The sequence below is a fragment of the Pseudorca crassidens genome, chromosome 9 (assembly GCF_039906515.1).
Source record: "Pseudorca crassidens isolate mPseCra1 chromosome 9, mPseCra1.hap1, whole genome shotgun sequence".
NCBI lineage: Eukaryota > Metazoa > Chordata > Mammalia > Artiodactyla > Delphinidae > Pseudorca > Pseudorca crassidens.
Window position 1 is genome coordinate 102,189,036 of NC_090304.1, and position 15,469 is coordinate 102,204,504.

The following is a 15,469-nucleotide window of genomic DNA, read 5'->3' on the forward strand; positions in this document are numbered from 1 at the left end:
CTAGAATGTTAAAAATAAATTTATACTGTCTCAAGTCCTTGGGAAAATGGAAACATGGGATCCAGTTGGCCCTTATTATCATTGTCATCTAAATAATCGTTCTTCACTGGTAGCCTTTTAGGTAACTCAGAGGTGACTGAAGTGATTCTTTTATCGCTTATCAATTGCTGCACAAGAAATCACCCTGAAAACTTTGTGGTTTAAAACAATGTTTTATTTGCCCGTGATAATGTGAATTTGCTACTTGAGCTGGGCTGATCGGCTCGGCTGGACAGTTCTGCCGGTTTTGCAAGTGACACACATGGCTGCAGTCCTCTGGGGGCCAGACCAGGTGGTGGTAGATGGCCTTGCTTGCGTGTCTGTTGGTGCAGGCAGTCGGCTGGGCCATCAGACTTCTTCACATGGTAGCTGGGTTCCACAAGCAGCAAAAGAGAAAGAAGACTCATTGTGCCAACGTTTTCCAAGCTTCTGCTCTTGTCTGCTAATGCCCCGTTGGCTAAAGCAAGCCATATGGCCAAGCCTGGAGTAAGTGTGAAAGGGGACTAGACCAGGGCATCGATACAAGGTTTGACCTCTCGGGGATCCTTCCTGAAATGGTCATCCAGAGCTGTCATGTGTGTCACCAGTGGAAAGAGCCCTGTGGTTCCTGCAAATTAGACAAACAAATTCTCATTTTTGCTTGTTGCTTTCAAAGAGAAATCACCAGACTTGCTGCCTTCATTCCTAACAGTCATTCCTGAAGTAGAAAGGGAGGCCACGTCGGGTGGCCACATTCTTGGCCTGTAGTATCAGGAAGCTGGAGAGTTATGTCAGAAGCCTAGTCCTCAGAAGAGCCTCTTGCCCATTGGGACCTTGAAGCGAGTGCTCAGCCCTGCCCACCTGGCTGAGCTGTGTTTGTGTTGTGCAGGTCCTCGAGTGGGCTCAGGAGAAGCGGAAGCTGAGCGTCTTGCACATCCATGGGGTCTACACCAACCCTAGTGGCATTGTCCTTCACCCAGCTGGCTATCAGAATGTGCTCAGGAACACTGAAGTTATGGTGAGTGGTGCTAACCTTGCCGCTCGGGAAAGCCTTCCTGGGAAACCTCTAAATACACCACTGGTCTTCCAGGGATAACAGTTTCTTCTCATTAATGAAAATTGGAAGGCCGGGGCTTCCCTGGGGGTCCAGTGGTTAAGACTCTGTGCTTCCAATGCAAGGGGCTCGGGTTCTGTCCCTGGTCGGGGAGCTAAGATCCCACGTGCCATATGGCGAGGCGGAAAAAAAAAAAAAAAAGGAAGGCCAAGCATTCTTTCCTGTGCTTCTTAACTTGTGGGTGTACATGCCACCTTTGGAAATGTCAGACATCTTCAGGTGTCAAACTCTGAGGTTTTACTTTGTTCTTGATTGACACCCAGCAGATGGCACTCTGTTATTGGTGTCATTTTCACATACAGAGAAGACTTACTGCCCTTCATCGTTTGGTATATATAGTGTTAATGGCCCTCTCTATGCCAAAGCTAATTTATGCAGCTGTTCACTGACCAGTCACTACTAGGGCGTACATTCTAAAGAGATTTTATATAAATGGTGATGGTTTTATATTGAATCATCACACTTATTCACTTATTGCTCACGGGAAAACATAGAGAAAAATTTGGATAGGGTGATAAAATGGAGGCTTTCTTTATGAAAAAAGACCAAGAAAATGTGATGTTTTCTGAAGCATAAGGGGACCTTTTTTCACCTGTTCTTTCCCTGACGTGTTATAGCTGCATCTGTCATCACTATCATTTCTAATATTTTTATATTTATATATGTGTAGTGTGTGAGATATATATATATACACACACACACACACGTATATAAATGTATACACACATGTATATATTAATATTCTAAGTGTCAGGCTTTCTTTGAGCACATCTGGTGATGGAATTCTCTAGTTATCCACGGCTTATTCTGTTAAGCAAAAAAGGCAGATATGCTCAAGAAAATGGGAAGAGTAAGCTATACTGAAGACTACTCATTGCCTTATGGCCTCTGGGCACATAGATCTAAAAAATAAACTGTAAGGCATAGACCAGTGAGACCCTGAATAGAGAGCCTGCAGGAGAATTCCAGGTAAAGATACAATTTTAGGACAGTCATCAAGTTACAATAATAAACAATGAGGAGGTCAGACTCCTTCACGGGGATGCATCTCCCCTCTTAAATGCTGGTTAATCGGTCATCACAGTCTGCTAAATGCAGCAGTTATGACCTTGTTGACTCTTGTTTCAGACATGTCTTCACGTGTCATTAATATGTTTCTTTTCCTACAAGAGAGAGATTCAGAAGCTCTATGAAAACAAGTCGTTCCTTTTCCTGGGCTGTGGCTGGACTGTGGATGACACCACTTTCCAAGCCCTTTTTCTGGAGGCTGTCAAGCACAAATCTGACTTAGAACATTTCATGCTGGTTCGGAGAGGAGATGTGGACGAGTTCAAGAAGCTTCGAGAAAACATGCTGGACAAAGGGATTAAAGTCATCTCCTATGGAAATGAATATGCTGACCTTCCAGAGTATTTCAAGCGACTGACATGTGAGATCTCCACAAGGGGAAGGTCAGGTAAGATGCGTTTTGAGACTGAGAGGGGTCGGAGGGCAACCGCTCTTCAGCCTCTTATGTGTTTGTGGTGGGTAAAGTCATCACCAAGATGAGGAATATAATCCTAACCAGATTATGAAGGGAGATGGCGGTTAGTCTTCAGATTAATCAGCGAAATGCAATTAGAATTTAGATTTCAAAATAGAGAAGAATGATAACTCCCTTTCGGCTAAGGCCGTGAGGAAAGGAATAAATACATTCATGTAGTATTGGTGAGAAGATAAAGTTAGTACAACTTTTCTGAAGGGGAAATTTGGAATATGTTCCGACGTTTAAAACCTTTGACCCAGAAATCCCACTTGATACAGTTTATCTTAGGAGAAGTTTCTCCTAAGGCCGTGAGGAAAGGAATACGTTCATGTAGTATTGGTGAGAAGGTAAAGTTAGTACAACTTTTCTGAAGGGGAAATTTGGAATATGTTCAGAAGTTTAAAACCTTTGACCCAGAAATCCCACTTGATACAATTTATCTCAGGAGAAGTTTCTCCTAAGGAGATCACGGGATACTTGCACAATTATACTACACAGTTGCACAAAGATACAAGTGTAGGGATGTAATCAGTGTTGTCGATAAATGGCAAAAATTGGAAGCAATCTAAAATGTTCCAGAAAATGGGGGATTCTATAAATACACCATTTATTAATTGATGAAATACATAAGAAGCCATAAAAGAAAAAATGCTTTTACTGGCCAAAATAATGTCAGAGATATAATACTGTGAGTGACCAAAAAAAAACGGTTGTAAAATGCCACCATGGTCAGTCCCTGGCATACAAAATTGTAGATATAGTCTATTTTTGTATGCTTGTACGAGAAATATCTGGAATGAAGTTTACTAAATTAACTGTGGTTATCTCTATGAAGTAGGATTTAATGTGTTTTTTTTAATATTTTGTTTCTATGTTAGCATTTTCTATGATTATGCGTTGTCTTTATAAACAGAAAAATAAAAAACACACTTTGAAAATGCTATTTGGAAACTGTTATGGTGGAATTAAAGTCAGAGGTTAGGGGTACCACTCACTTGACATTTTACCTCCAGGTAACCTAACAGGAAAGCCAAATGGGGATAAAAGGTTCAGTTTATTAATGGCTCCAGGCAAGTTCTCAGTTAATCTACAAAATGCAAAACCTTTTGGTACAGCTAAATTGGAGAATGCTTTTTAAAATCTCAGTTTGAATAAAGCCGGGCCTCAGGGTATGGCCATTCTGACTCACCACACAGTTCCAAAGGAACTTTCCTGCTGTATGTAGAATATGTTCTTGAAAAGTCATGTGCCAGTATTCATTTTCATTGTCAATCTGAATACATGTTAGGGAGCCTGTTAAGGTACAGGTAATTTAGTAGATTAAATTGATCTATTAATTAATTTATTAGTCTATTAGTAGATTAATAGATTGATTTAATTGTCCTATACCCAATAATCAATCCCAGGTTTCTCTTCTGAATCAGATTGCTTCAAGTGGAATTCTCCTGTGATGAGAAATTCCATAAGCTCTTATTATCCATGGCTGTGTTTCGATGGAACAAGGTCTGTAAAAGGCATCACCATAACTGAACGCTGAAAACTAGGTCTACCCTTTTTCCAGAAGACTTTTTTAAAAAACCCTTAAAAAGACAAATCTTCTGGTTTATCTCTTTTGTGAAAACAATTTGCTATTCTTTCTTGCGGGTATGTTTTCTGCTGTCCTGCAGTGTTCCAGATTCTTCTGCTGTTTGCCCACACATAGGACTCTCAGTAGGCTTTTTCCACTGGGCAAGGAGTACATAGCCAAGCTCTACTTATTTCTTTTGATCTGCGTTCTGAGCTATTCCACCCGGGGAAGATGCTAGGGTGGAAAAGAACAAAATCCTGCTGGACAGCTGTTCCTCTTACACTGTGTCTTTTCTTGACAAAAACCATCAGAAGTATTGTGGAGCAGCACAGACTCTTTCATTAGCTGCATGGGCTTCCTAACAGAGCAGCTCTTCTCAAAGTTATCACTCATTAAGGTATTGTGAATTGTTAAAAATCAAGGATTTTCAGTGTGGCCAGAGGCTTTATTAGAATGGTCAGCTAAGTTTGTGATCTAAAATCTAGCAGAGCGGTTTTAGGTTAAAAACACTTTTTTGTTTTGAGACCGGTCAAGCTTACCTTCCATCCGTGGTTATGTTTTGATTCTCTATAGATAAGTACCGATGAGAGGTCCGAGGTCTTTTGCTGATGTTTTCTTTTTTTAACCCTGGCCTCTTGCTGTGTGCCTTGCTTTGTGCTGTGTACTCGCTTTTGCGTAGTGAGAATTACTTGGGTTCAGAAGATTCTGTAGGATCCCGGTACATTTATTTCAGAAAAACCAAGTAATGGGGAAAGGAAAATAATTCTTTTATAATTCATTACTGTAATAGAAGCAGTTACTTTGGTATATTTCAGGTAAGTTTTCCTTGTGCATTTCTTCATGGCTGTAAACAAAGTACACATACACTCCTGGTACTTTTTTTTTTTAATTAATTAACTTATTTTTGGCTGCATTAGGTCTTTGTTGCTGCGTGTGGGCTTTCTCCAATTGTGGCGAGCAGGGGCTACTCTTCGTTGCAGTGCACGGGCTTCTTATTGTGGTGGCTTCTCTTGTTGCAGAGCATGGGCTCTAGGAACGTGGGCTTCAGTAGTTGTGGCTCGTGGGCTCTAGAGCACTGGCTCAGTAGTTGTGGTGCATGGGCTTAGTTGCTCGCGGCATGTGGGATCTTCCCGGACCAGGGCTCGAACCCATGTCCCCTGCATTGGCAGGCGGATTCTTAACCACTGCGCCACCAGGGAAGCCCCCGGTCCTTTTTTTTATTCAGTGATACATCATACATTTTCCCACATGGCTGCGGTCTTCATAACCAGTATTTTTTTTTAGATTTCTTTTCATATGGACCTTTTTTTTTAAATTTAAAATGTAGCCTTTTATTTATTTTGAATTTTATTTTATTTATTTTTTATACAGCAGGTTCTTATTAGTTATCTATTTTATACATATTAGTGTAGATGTGTCAATCCCAATCTCCCAATTCATCCCACCACCACCCCCCGCGGCTTTCCCCCCTTGGTGTCCATACGTTTGTTCTCTACATCTTTGTGTCTGTTTCTGCCCTGAAAACGGGTTCATCTGGACCGTTTTTCTAGGTTACACATACATGTGTTAATATACGATATTTGTTTTTCTCTTTCTGACTTACTTCACTCTGTATGACAGTCTCTAGATCCATCCACGTCTCTACAAATGACCCAATTTCGCTCCTTTTTATGGCTGAGTAATAATACTCCATTGTATATATGTACCACATCTTCTTTATCCATTCGTCTGTCGATGGGCATTTAGGTTGCTTCCATGACCTGGCTATTGTAAATAGTGCTGCAGTGAACATTGGGGTGCATGTGTCTTTTTGAATTATGGTTTTCTCTGCGTATATGCCCAGTAGTGGGATTGCTAGGTCATATGGTAATTCTATTTTTAGTTTTTTAAGGAACCTCCATACTGTTCTCCATAGTGGCTGTATCAATTTACATTCTCACCAACAGTGCAAGAGGGTTCCCTTTTCTCCACACCCTCTCCAGCATTTGTCGTTTGTAGATTTTCTGATGATGCCCATTCTAACCGGTGTGAGGTGATACCTCATTGTAGTTTTGATTTGCATTTCTCTGATTAGTGATGTTGAGCAGCTTTTCATGTGCTTCTTGGCCATCTGTATGTCTTCTCTGGAGAAATGTCTATTTAGGTCTTCTGCCCATTTTTGGATTGGGTTGTTTGTTTTTTTAATATTGAGCTGCATGAGCTGTTTATATATTTTGGAGATTAATCCTTTGTCCGTTGATTCATGTGCAAATATTTTCTCTCATTCTGAGGGTTGTCTTTTCGTCTTGTTCGTAGTTTCCTTTGCTGTGCAAAAGCTTTTAAGTTTCATTAGGTCCCATTTATTTTTGTTTTTATTTCCATTACTCTAGGAGCTGAATCAAAAAATACCTTGCTGTGATTTATGTCAAAGAGTGTTCTTCCTATGTTTTCCTCTGAGAGTTTTATAGTGTCCGGTCTTACATTTAGGTCTCTAATCCATTTTGAGTTTATTTTTGTGTATGGTGTTAGGGAGTGTTCTAATTTCATTCTTTTACATGTAGCTGTCCAGGTTTCCCAGCACCACTTATTGAAGAGACTGTCTTTTCTCCACTGTATATCCTTGCCTCCCTTGTCATAGATTAGTTAACCACAGGTGCGTGGGTTTATCTCTGGGTTTTCTATCCTGTTCCATTGATCTGTATTTCTGTTTTTGTGCCAGTACCATATTGTCTTGATTACTGTAGCTTTGTAGTATAGTCTGAAGTCAGGGAGTCTGATTCCTCCAGCTCTTTTTTTTTCCCTCAAGACTGCTTTGGCTATTCGGGGTCTTTAGTGTCTCCATACAAATTTTAAGATTTTTTGTTCTGGTTCTGTAAAAAATGCCCATAACCAGTGTTTTTAATGACTGTGTTATAATCCAGTGTGGATGTCACAGTTACCTAATTATTCCCCTATGTGAGGCAGTATCTAGTTTTTTCTATTGTAAGCACTGTTGTAATGAATGGTACAGTTTTTCCTTTTGCCAGTAGGATGGGTTCTCAGTGTAATTACTAGGTCAAAGGGCATGAACATTTTAGTGGTTGATAAATACTGCTCAAGTGCTTTCCAAGAGAGGAATACCAGTTTGTGTGTTTGGGTGCTGTCTTTTGTTTATATTCTAATTGGCCATGTTTCTGATGGCTATTCTTTCCTCCCGTGTGTTCAGATTTAAACCTCTTCCTATATATTATCTATCCCAGTGCTGTCCAATAGAATTTTCTGCAATGATAGAAATATTCTGTAATCTTCTCTGTCCAGTGCTGTATCCACAAGCCGCATGTGACCATTGAGCATTTGAAGTGTGGTTAGTGTGACTGAGGAACAGAATTTTTTTTTTTCTCCTGGCCGCACCACTTGGCTTGCGGGATCTTAGTCCCCCACCCAGGGATTGAACCCAGGTCCCTGCAGTGGAAGCTTGGAGTCCTAACCACTGGACCACTAGGGAGTTCCCTGAGGAACAGAATTTTTAATTTAATTTAAAACTAAACAGCACATGTGGCCAGTGGGACGGCACAGCTCTAAACCCATTTTATACCGTGGGCGTGGCTGCTACTTTTCACTCTTCTACTTGGTTGAATTTGCCCCCTTGCACGCTGCTTCCTTTTCACTCTTGTACTTGGTTGAATCTGCCTCCTTGCACGCTGCTTCCTGACCCCAGCTGGAGTAGTTTTTTTTACCTAAACTTGGCCTTCTGGACTAGTTAGGGACAGCAAGCACACTTGTTTTGTTCACAAGTAATGTCCGTGTACTCAGGGACCTCACTGCTTCCCTGTTGTTTAATACAACAGTGTGAAGACTAACTGGTTTACTGTCCTGCCTAATGTGTGCATTCCTAAATAATGTCATCCTTCTTAGTCAGACCATGTACTTTCATCTCCCTTTAGTTGGTTGCTTTTCTATTATTAATAGTTTTAGCTTTTCAGCCAAATACCTGATACTGGTGTATGTTCTGTTTAGCAGGGACGGTAAGAGAAGGCCAGCTAAATGGCTCAGAAGGCCAGCTAAATGGCTCATCGACAGCACACAGTGAAATGAGAGGTATACTGTTTCCTGTTCTACTATTTGTCAGTTTGTCAGCAGAAAATGCTTTCCCAGAACTTAGTTAAGACCTTGGAGAACCTCTCCTACCTATTAAAGCGTCTGTATTTTCCCACCAAGTCTGTTACAAGTTTCCTAGTATCTTGTGTCTTGTCTTCTGAAGGGTTAAGCTTGACTTAAATTTCTGCAGCTTTAGATGTGTAAACCTGTTTTGTGAAACTTCACTTAACTCTCTCCCTTCTCTCTCCACAGACTGTAGTACATGAGAGGGCTAGAGGAATCACCACCATTAGCCCAAGCTGTAAGGGCCTACCGTGGACAGTGTTTAACAAGTAAACTCACAAGAACCCAAAACAGCTCCTAGGAACTACCAGAACGCAGAGGTTGAAGGCCGGGGTTAGTGGGCGGGTGTCGCAGCTTACCCCTTCGTGCCGTGCCGGCTGCTTCCTGATCCTCTGCGGCCTGTTCCAGTTCAATACCCAAGTGACAAGGGACCCGGAGGCCGCCCCGCCCCACCCCCAGGCTGGACAGGCCTATGTCCACACAGCAGATCCACGGGACATCTCTACCGACCGTGGCCACAGCTCCGCATGAAGAACTCGGGATCTAGATGCCACGGGATCGCCGCGGCCCTTGTTGCAGTTTTGTACTCTATACTTGGTTTTTCAGTTAAGCTTAATGGCATTTTTAAAACATGGCTTGAAGCTCTAGTTTTCTAGATCTTTTACAGTGTACAGTCTTTTACATAATTGAGTTGTATTAAAAGCTTGTTCATTTACTTCCCAGGGCCCCAGCTCTACTTTGAGTCACTTTAGAAAACTCCTAACCTGCAAAGATACAAGCCGAATTTAAATTTTAAAAGTTCTCTTCTTTCACCTTGGGGGAAGGTGACCTCATTCTTGGGACAACTACTTATTTTTACCTGATTCCTCAGCATTATCAATTCCTGTTTCCCTTCTTACCATAAATCCTAGAACTACAGTGTGATGTAGGATTTTAGTTTTGAATCCTCCTGTAAAATAACTCCAAGACCTAAAAGGCAATTTATTTATGAAATTTATTTTCTTATATAAATTATGTATTTCTCTGGGCAGACAGCCTTCACCTTATTGCACTAAGAGCACATCTGTAATACCAAGCTACAGGACAAGTCTTAACAAGGTCTGTATTCAACGTAGCACTTGTCTACCAGGCACTGTAGAGGATGAGGAGAAGCCAGGATCCATCCCAGGTGAAGAAGGGGCAGGGGGCAGTGTGTCTCCCCTTCTGACAGTTGGTTTTCTCCCGGGAAGGGGAACATGCAAAGTTATGTCTGGATTCTGAAAGTGGGAGGAGATCTTGGAGGCTGAGAAGCCCAGTGCAGCACTGCAGCTCGGCTCCCTTCATCTCTGAGGGGAGCAGGGACTCTTCTTTCACTCATCTGTAACACATCACTGTGGCCTAGCTGATGCTTCGGGAAAACGGGGCCAGGGGTCATCCTGGAATCAGCAGCAATTAAGAACAGGCCATACACTGCCACAGTGTGGGGGTGTCGTCCTGGCCCCAGGGACCTGAAAGCTGTGTATATCCTAGGGGGAGGTGCCACTCAAGACCCAGAGCTGGCTCTGGAAGTCTCTTTATCTAATGGAGCAGGGAATGATGCTCGGACGTCCCCATGACCACACTTAACTAGCAAAGCTCTGGTGCTGGATCTTCTAACCATTGGTCAAAGCTGTAATGAGACCGAGTCTGTAGGCAGAGTGAAAAGGGATGCCTGAGTGAGTAGGAAGGGGGAGGAGCATGGGGCTGGGGGCAGGTAATGGGCAGTGACTGTAACATGATTAGGCCCTCCTCGCAGAGGGAGGCTGGGCTGAACAGGGAGTGGGGTTAGGAGGGGCTGCAAGCCCTCGCCTGGAGCTCCCTCACTCTGCCTTTGAACTACACTGAAGACAAGTTGCTCACATACTCTAAAGCACATTCTTGATACAGGGATGGGGGCTTTGGGGGGAAGCGGTGATTTGGTATTGGCCAAGAGCCACGTTAAGCCTTCATGAGGGCAGCCACCACGGCCTTGGCGTTGAGACTGCGTAGGTCACAGTAGGTCTGGCCGGTGCCCACAAAGACGATGGGTTTGCTTGTGATATAGGTCATAGAAATAGCAGCTCCCACCTGAAGCAGAGAAAGGGGATACCCAGTCAACTCCAGGCCACTCCTTTTCACCCCCTAAGCAACAGGAGGCTTTGGAGCCAGTGTGCCCTTAGAGCCTCTGCTCCCTTGTGAAGGATGGCCATTCCCCTCTCCCAGTCCCACTCTGCCCTGTGTCGTCCATATTTACCTTGTCATCGATGGTATCAAATTTGGTAAGGACAATGCCATCAATGAGCCGAGGTGTCTGGGCCATAGAATGGTCAGCCAAGGCCCTGTTGAACTTGACCTGGAAAGGAGGAACATGACGTTAAGTATAAGATGCACCTCAAGTGGCCAGAGCTGAGGTTGGAAAGAGAACCAAGCCCTAGCCCTCACCAGCTGGTCCACGGCCTCATTGCCTACTAAGGCCTCCCCCACAAACAGCACCAAGTCGGGTGTGTTGACAGTAATGAGCTTGGCCAGGGCAGTCATCAGAGGGGCATTGTCCTGCATGCGGCCAGCTGTGTCCACCAGCACCACATCAAAGCCTTGGTTACGTGCTAGAGAGAAAAAAAGTGGTCAAGTCAAAACTCCTGGACTGTCACGTTTACAGCTTTCCTCTCAGGAAGTCCCAAACTGGCCATATTAGAAGCCTACCTGTTTATTTCCTTAGGTTACAAGGTAGTGTAAGAAAAAATTCCCATACTCGGCCATCAAGCATATTTAGGAAAAGGGTGGCAGTAGGTAAAGGTGACCAAATAGAGATAAACAAATATACTAGGTTTGCCTGCAACTACACTTACTACCCCAAAGCAGATCACGGCATGTCACTAATCCTGACCTGTTACCGCGCAGAAAGCTGGTGGTAGGGTAACCCCGGACCTCTGCACGTTCCAAGAGAACCCAAGGAGAAAAGGGGCCCAGACAAGCCCCCCAGCTTTCTGTGCACTGTACCAAAGGCAATGGCTTCCATGGCGATGCCAGCAGCGTCCTTGCCGTAGCCCTTCTCAAACAACTGCACCATGGCGCGGCCGCCGTGATTCTCGGGGGGGTGCAGGGCGCGCAGACGTCGGGTGTGTGTCCGCAGCTGCTCCACAGCCCCAGCACGGAATGTATCACAGGCAGCAATGAGGACACTGAAGCCATTCTCTAACAGCCAGAAGGAAATCTGCAAAAGAGGCAAAGAAAACTGTCACCTAGACCCAGAGGTGCCAGGAAATGCAGCGTGAAGAAATGATGTCAGAGACGGGCTGCGGAACTGCACCGACCTTGGCAAGGTTAGTAGATTTCCCCACGCCATTCACACCACAGAAGGTGACCACGTAAGGGCGCTGATGACGCTGGGCATCCATGATGTCCCGGAGCATGTCCACACGGCGCTGCGGCTGCAGAATCTGCACCAGGGACTCCTGGAGAGCTAGCTTGACGGTGGAAGTCACCGCTGAGGTGGGGGCAGAGGTGTATCAGTGAAGCCCAAGTCACGTGCTCCAGGAATGCCCAGCCCCTTTCTGAGCTAAAGGAACTAGGAGCCTGCCCAGGAATCCTAGGCACTTTACAAGTATTCGTTCATTGTAGTCCTAATTTAGAGCTCATCGACACCCAAAGTCCAAGTTACGAAATAGAAATTTATGTTATGGGATTTGTCAAAAGTCACGCACCTAGTAAGAACGGAGGTGGACGCGGTGGCCTCCTGGGGTGTGTGACGCCCACCCAAGCACTTCCAGGTCCAGGGAGATACTTACTGCTGAACGTCCCCATCACCTTCCCTTCCAGCTTGTTCGCAACAGATTCACAGAGTTGGACCGCAATGTCTGCTGCCACGTTCTTAGCTGAGAAGAGGGGGAAAGGCGTGGTATGAGTGCTCCAGCAGCAGTGAACAACCCCTATGGTACAGCCATTCTGCCCCCCACCGTCCCTACCCCAGAAACACGAGTCCACCCGTTCCTGACTCACCAATGAGATGGTCACGCATCTTGTCCAGCACAGATTCCATGTCTTCACGACTCAAGCTCTTGGAACCCACAAGGCCCTTCAGCATCCCAAACATGCCACCCAGAGTCCCCTTGGTAGCACTGCAGGCACAGAAGGTTACAGATGCACATGTGGCCAGCAGGCAGCGGTCACGTCTCCTCAGTTCTGGAGCCACACCCACCAGCCACCACCTCGGATCTCCTACCTAGGTTTGGTGGAGTTTTGAGCGGCCCCTTCGTCATCTGAGCTGCTGCAGTCCAGATCCTGAAGCTGCCTCCCAGACCCAGTCCCTCGAATCTGGAGGGTATGCGGAAAAGAAGGAGATGGGATCAAGAACACGATGGGCTGTGGGGGGGAAAGCCTGGATTTACCCTGTCTACACTGCTCCACCTCTTCGATTCAGAAAGCTCCAAATGTAACTCACCCCTCGCGCCAAGGACTCAAGAGTACTGCCCTCCTCATCTCTCCTTCCTCCCCCAGTTCTTATTAACATTGGCCTTCACTCTGGCCCTGCTGCCTCTTACCAAGTTGATGTCCTCGGGCGGGGCGCCCTCGGGGGCCCCATTGGCGGTAGGAGCGCTATAGTCCAGGACTTCCTTGTTGACAGAGCCACCCAGTGCCCACACCCGGGGCGCTTTTTTGCCCTTCTCCTTGGGAGCATCTGACTTACTGGACTTGCTGCAAAGGGTTACAGCACAAAGGGTTCCGATGAAGAAGCAGGAGAGGAAACATCCACCCCAGAGACAAGGACTCCCTCGCCCCCAACGTGTCTAGATAGCAGTACGTATGGCAAAAGCTGGAATGCTCACCTGGACTTCTCCATACCCCTCCCATGCTTCTGAATGAACTCTTCTCGCTTCCTGCGGATCAGTTCCTCTTTGGAAAGTTCTATCCCATTCTCAGGCCCCACTGGGAGACCTGACTTTTCTGCAGGGACTGCTTTGCTGGTAGCCAAAGGGCCATCAGAACCTGTCAAGGAGAAAACTCACTGGGGAAAAAAAGACCAAATTCCAACAAAACAGACAAATAGGGAAAAGCCTTCCAAATCATTAAGACAAAACTAGGAACAAACATCTAGGGGATCGCGAGGACCGGGGACGACGGTGAGGGTGGTGGGCACCGGAGCAAGGGAAGGGCGGGAAACCACTCCAGCCCATCTTAACGACTTCTCATGCCCCCAGGTGTCCAAGTTCAAACTCACCTTCCTTCTTGGCCCCCTTGTTTTTTTTGCTGTTCTTGGCTTTTTCCTTAGGCTTTTCACCCCGTGTCTCAATCATGGACCTCACAGGTTTCTTGGCCTTTTCAGAATCTTCAAATTTCTTCATGGTTGTGGGAGCACGGACCTTACTGCTCTCCTCCGCTTCACTAAAGAGAAAAGGGAACAGTCCAAATGCAGGAGAAGGGCCCTCACACCCAGAGGACAACCAGAACGGAGCAGCAAACTCAGGAGTGCCTTTCAATCCACAACATACTGCCGTCCACCCGCCCTCGGGAAGGAAGGAAGCTCAAGTCACAGAGACTATTTTGGAGAGGGGAGGCCTCTCACCGAAGAAGCCGCAGAAAGTCATTCTGGAAATCAAAAGTGCCATTCAGTAGACTTAAGGCACTTTGCTGTTGGATCTCAGTGCGGTACTTGTCACGAAACAGCCGGTGCACGTCGTCTATCAACTTGTCTACGTACGTCAGTGTTAGGATCTTCTGAAAACCTACCTGTTTAGGGAAAGAAACAGAGCCAAGAGATCTGCTCACATGCCAGCCCAGAACAGAGGGAAGCCAACTCAGCCTAGCCCTTCAGAGACTGGCTCGGCCACCTGGCAGGTTTCCCTGACCTAGGAGCAGCCAAGCCCTCTGACTGGGCCCGAGAGCTTCTCCCCTTTCCCCCTCCACCCTCCGTGTCTTCTCAGTTACTTCATCGTAAACACTGGGTGCAATTAATCAGGGTTTTCTGAATAATCAGGACTCCGTGGTGACTATAATCATTGCCCCTCTAAAATACCCCCCACTTACCACAAACACCAGCTCAAACTGGTTGTCCAGTTTATACTTGAGCGTGAGTGCCTCATGGGTGAAGGAGTTGTTACCTCCCCTTTCCTGGAAAAAGAGTATGTCTCAGAGTTCAGACTGTCCCAACACGTAGACTTGGGCCTCTCCAGGATTGCCTTTGGAGAAGAACTAGACACTCCCCCAAACTCAAACCTGTCCCCAGGGCAAGAAGATTCAGGGGAGCTGCTCTTCAGCATTCCTCCTGCGAGAAAAGGAGACACCGAGCTTGGGGGAAAGGGGCAAAGAGGTGGGAGGGGAGGACACGTGCGAGCCAGACGGGAAGGAGTCCTCATCTCATATAAACAATCAGACTTACTAGCAGCTGTACACTATCTACAGTTCTTAAAGGCCGTTTGTCCAGCCATTATCTCACCCGGCCTTCGAAACAACAGAAAACCAAGCTGCTGGGGGCGAATGGAGGGAACGACGCTAAGTCTCAATAGACTACGGATTCCGGCCAGAGTCCCAGAAAGAGAAGGGGGAGGGGACAGCGCAAAGTTGCGGGATGGTCTGATGGGGGCGGGAGAAAAAAGTGGAGTCACAGTTACGAGTGAGTGGCCGGTTTGAGGTGGGCCGACGGGGTGGGAGGGAGGCGCGGGATCAGTCGAGGGGGGACTAGGGACCGGGTCAGGGGGACGAGCCCAGAGTTCTGATCCCGCGGGGGCAGTACCTGCAGCAACACGGAACGAATCAACGCGTTAACTGGCCCGGTGCATGAGTCGCTCACGCCCTGGAAGCACCAGAGCACTAGCCCGCCTTTGGAGAAAATGGTGAAGAAGTCGAGCATGGCGGCAGCGGGAAAAGAGCCGGGGCCGGCGCCGGGAACTCAGGCCGCGATCGCCCCCGCTTCCTGCTGCGCCAAGCGCGGGACACGTCACACCAGCGGCCCCGGAAACCTGCTCAGCCGCACTTCCGTTTAGCGCAGTACCCTGGGTCCCTCCCCAGCTCGGCCAGCGGACGCGTAGGTCTGACGTAACGCCGGGCACGCCAATGGCGGGTGGGGGCGGGCCTGGGCGGGGCTCTCAGGCAGTTAAGGGACAGTACGGCCGCCTATAGGGTGGAGGGGTGG

The 15,469-nt window shown here is 46.4% G+C and overlaps 2 protein-coding genes across 8 annotated transcripts in view; one reads left to right on the forward strand and one right to left on the reverse strand.

Annotated features, from left to right (window-relative positions):
* Positions 1–9,058, forward strand: part of FAM118B (family with sequence similarity 118 member B) — a 46,139-nt gene extending 37,081 nt beyond the window's left edge. For 2 of the 6 annotated variants that reach the window (XM_067751538.1, XM_067751543.1), the window contains exons 5-9: positions 908–1,036; positions 2,303–2,588; positions 4,082–4,160; positions 8,200–8,280; positions 8,533–9,058. In XM_067751538.1, coding sequence (XP_067607639.1) covers positions 908–1,036; positions 2,303–2,588; positions 4,082–4,160; positions 8,200–8,272 — 567 coding nt within the window. In that variant the 3' untranslated portion in view covers positions 8,273–8,280; positions 8,533–9,058. The remainder of the gene's footprint in view (positions 1–907; positions 1,037–2,302; positions 2,589–4,081; positions 4,161–8,199; positions 8,281–8,532) is intronic. The other 4 variants (XM_067751539.1, XM_067751540.1, XM_067751541.1 and 1 more) reach the window with 4 other exon arrangements.
* A 265-nt stretch (positions 9,059–9,323) lies between these two features.
* On the reverse strand, positions 9,324–15,309 carry SRPRA (SRP receptor subunit alpha). 2 transcript variants are annotated; one of them, XM_067751517.1, is made up of 14 exons: positions 15,071–15,308; positions 14,365–14,448; positions 13,904–14,067; positions 13,559–13,722; positions 13,167–13,326; positions 12,882–13,035; positions 12,563–12,654; positions 12,340–12,458; positions 12,129–12,215; positions 11,655–11,827; positions 11,341–11,554; positions 10,783–10,946; positions 10,595–10,693; positions 9,324–10,428 (listed from the first exon to the last, which is right to left on the reverse strand). In XM_067751517.1, the coding sequence occupies exons 1-14, from the start codon at positions 15,185–15,187 to the stop codon at positions 10,300–10,302; spliced, it is 1,920 nt and encodes a 639-aa protein (XP_067607618.1). In that variant the 5' UTR covers positions 15,188–15,308; the 3' UTR covers positions 9,324–10,299. The 2 variants fall into 2 exon arrangements, with proteins under 2 accessions (XP_067607618.1, XP_067607619.1); XM_067751518.1 differs by lacking the exon at positions 14,365–14,448 and having other exon boundaries at positions 15,071–15,309.
* Between the last annotated feature and the right edge of the window lie 160 nt (positions 15,310–15,469).

Coding starts and splice junctions, on each gene's coding strand:
- SRPRA (XM_067751517.1), bottom strand. CDS start 15,187: ATGCTCGACTTCTTCACCATTTTCTCCAAAGGCGGGCTAGTGCTCTGG. Junction 13,723..13,903: donor GACTTTCTGCGGCTTCTTCG/GTGAGAGGCCTC, acceptor TTTTCTCTTTAG/TGAAGCGGAGGAGAGCAGTA. Junction 11,555..11,654: donor AATCTACTAACCTTGCCAAG/GTCGGTGCAGTT, acceptor CCTCTTTTGCAG/ATTTCCTTCTGGCTGTTAGA.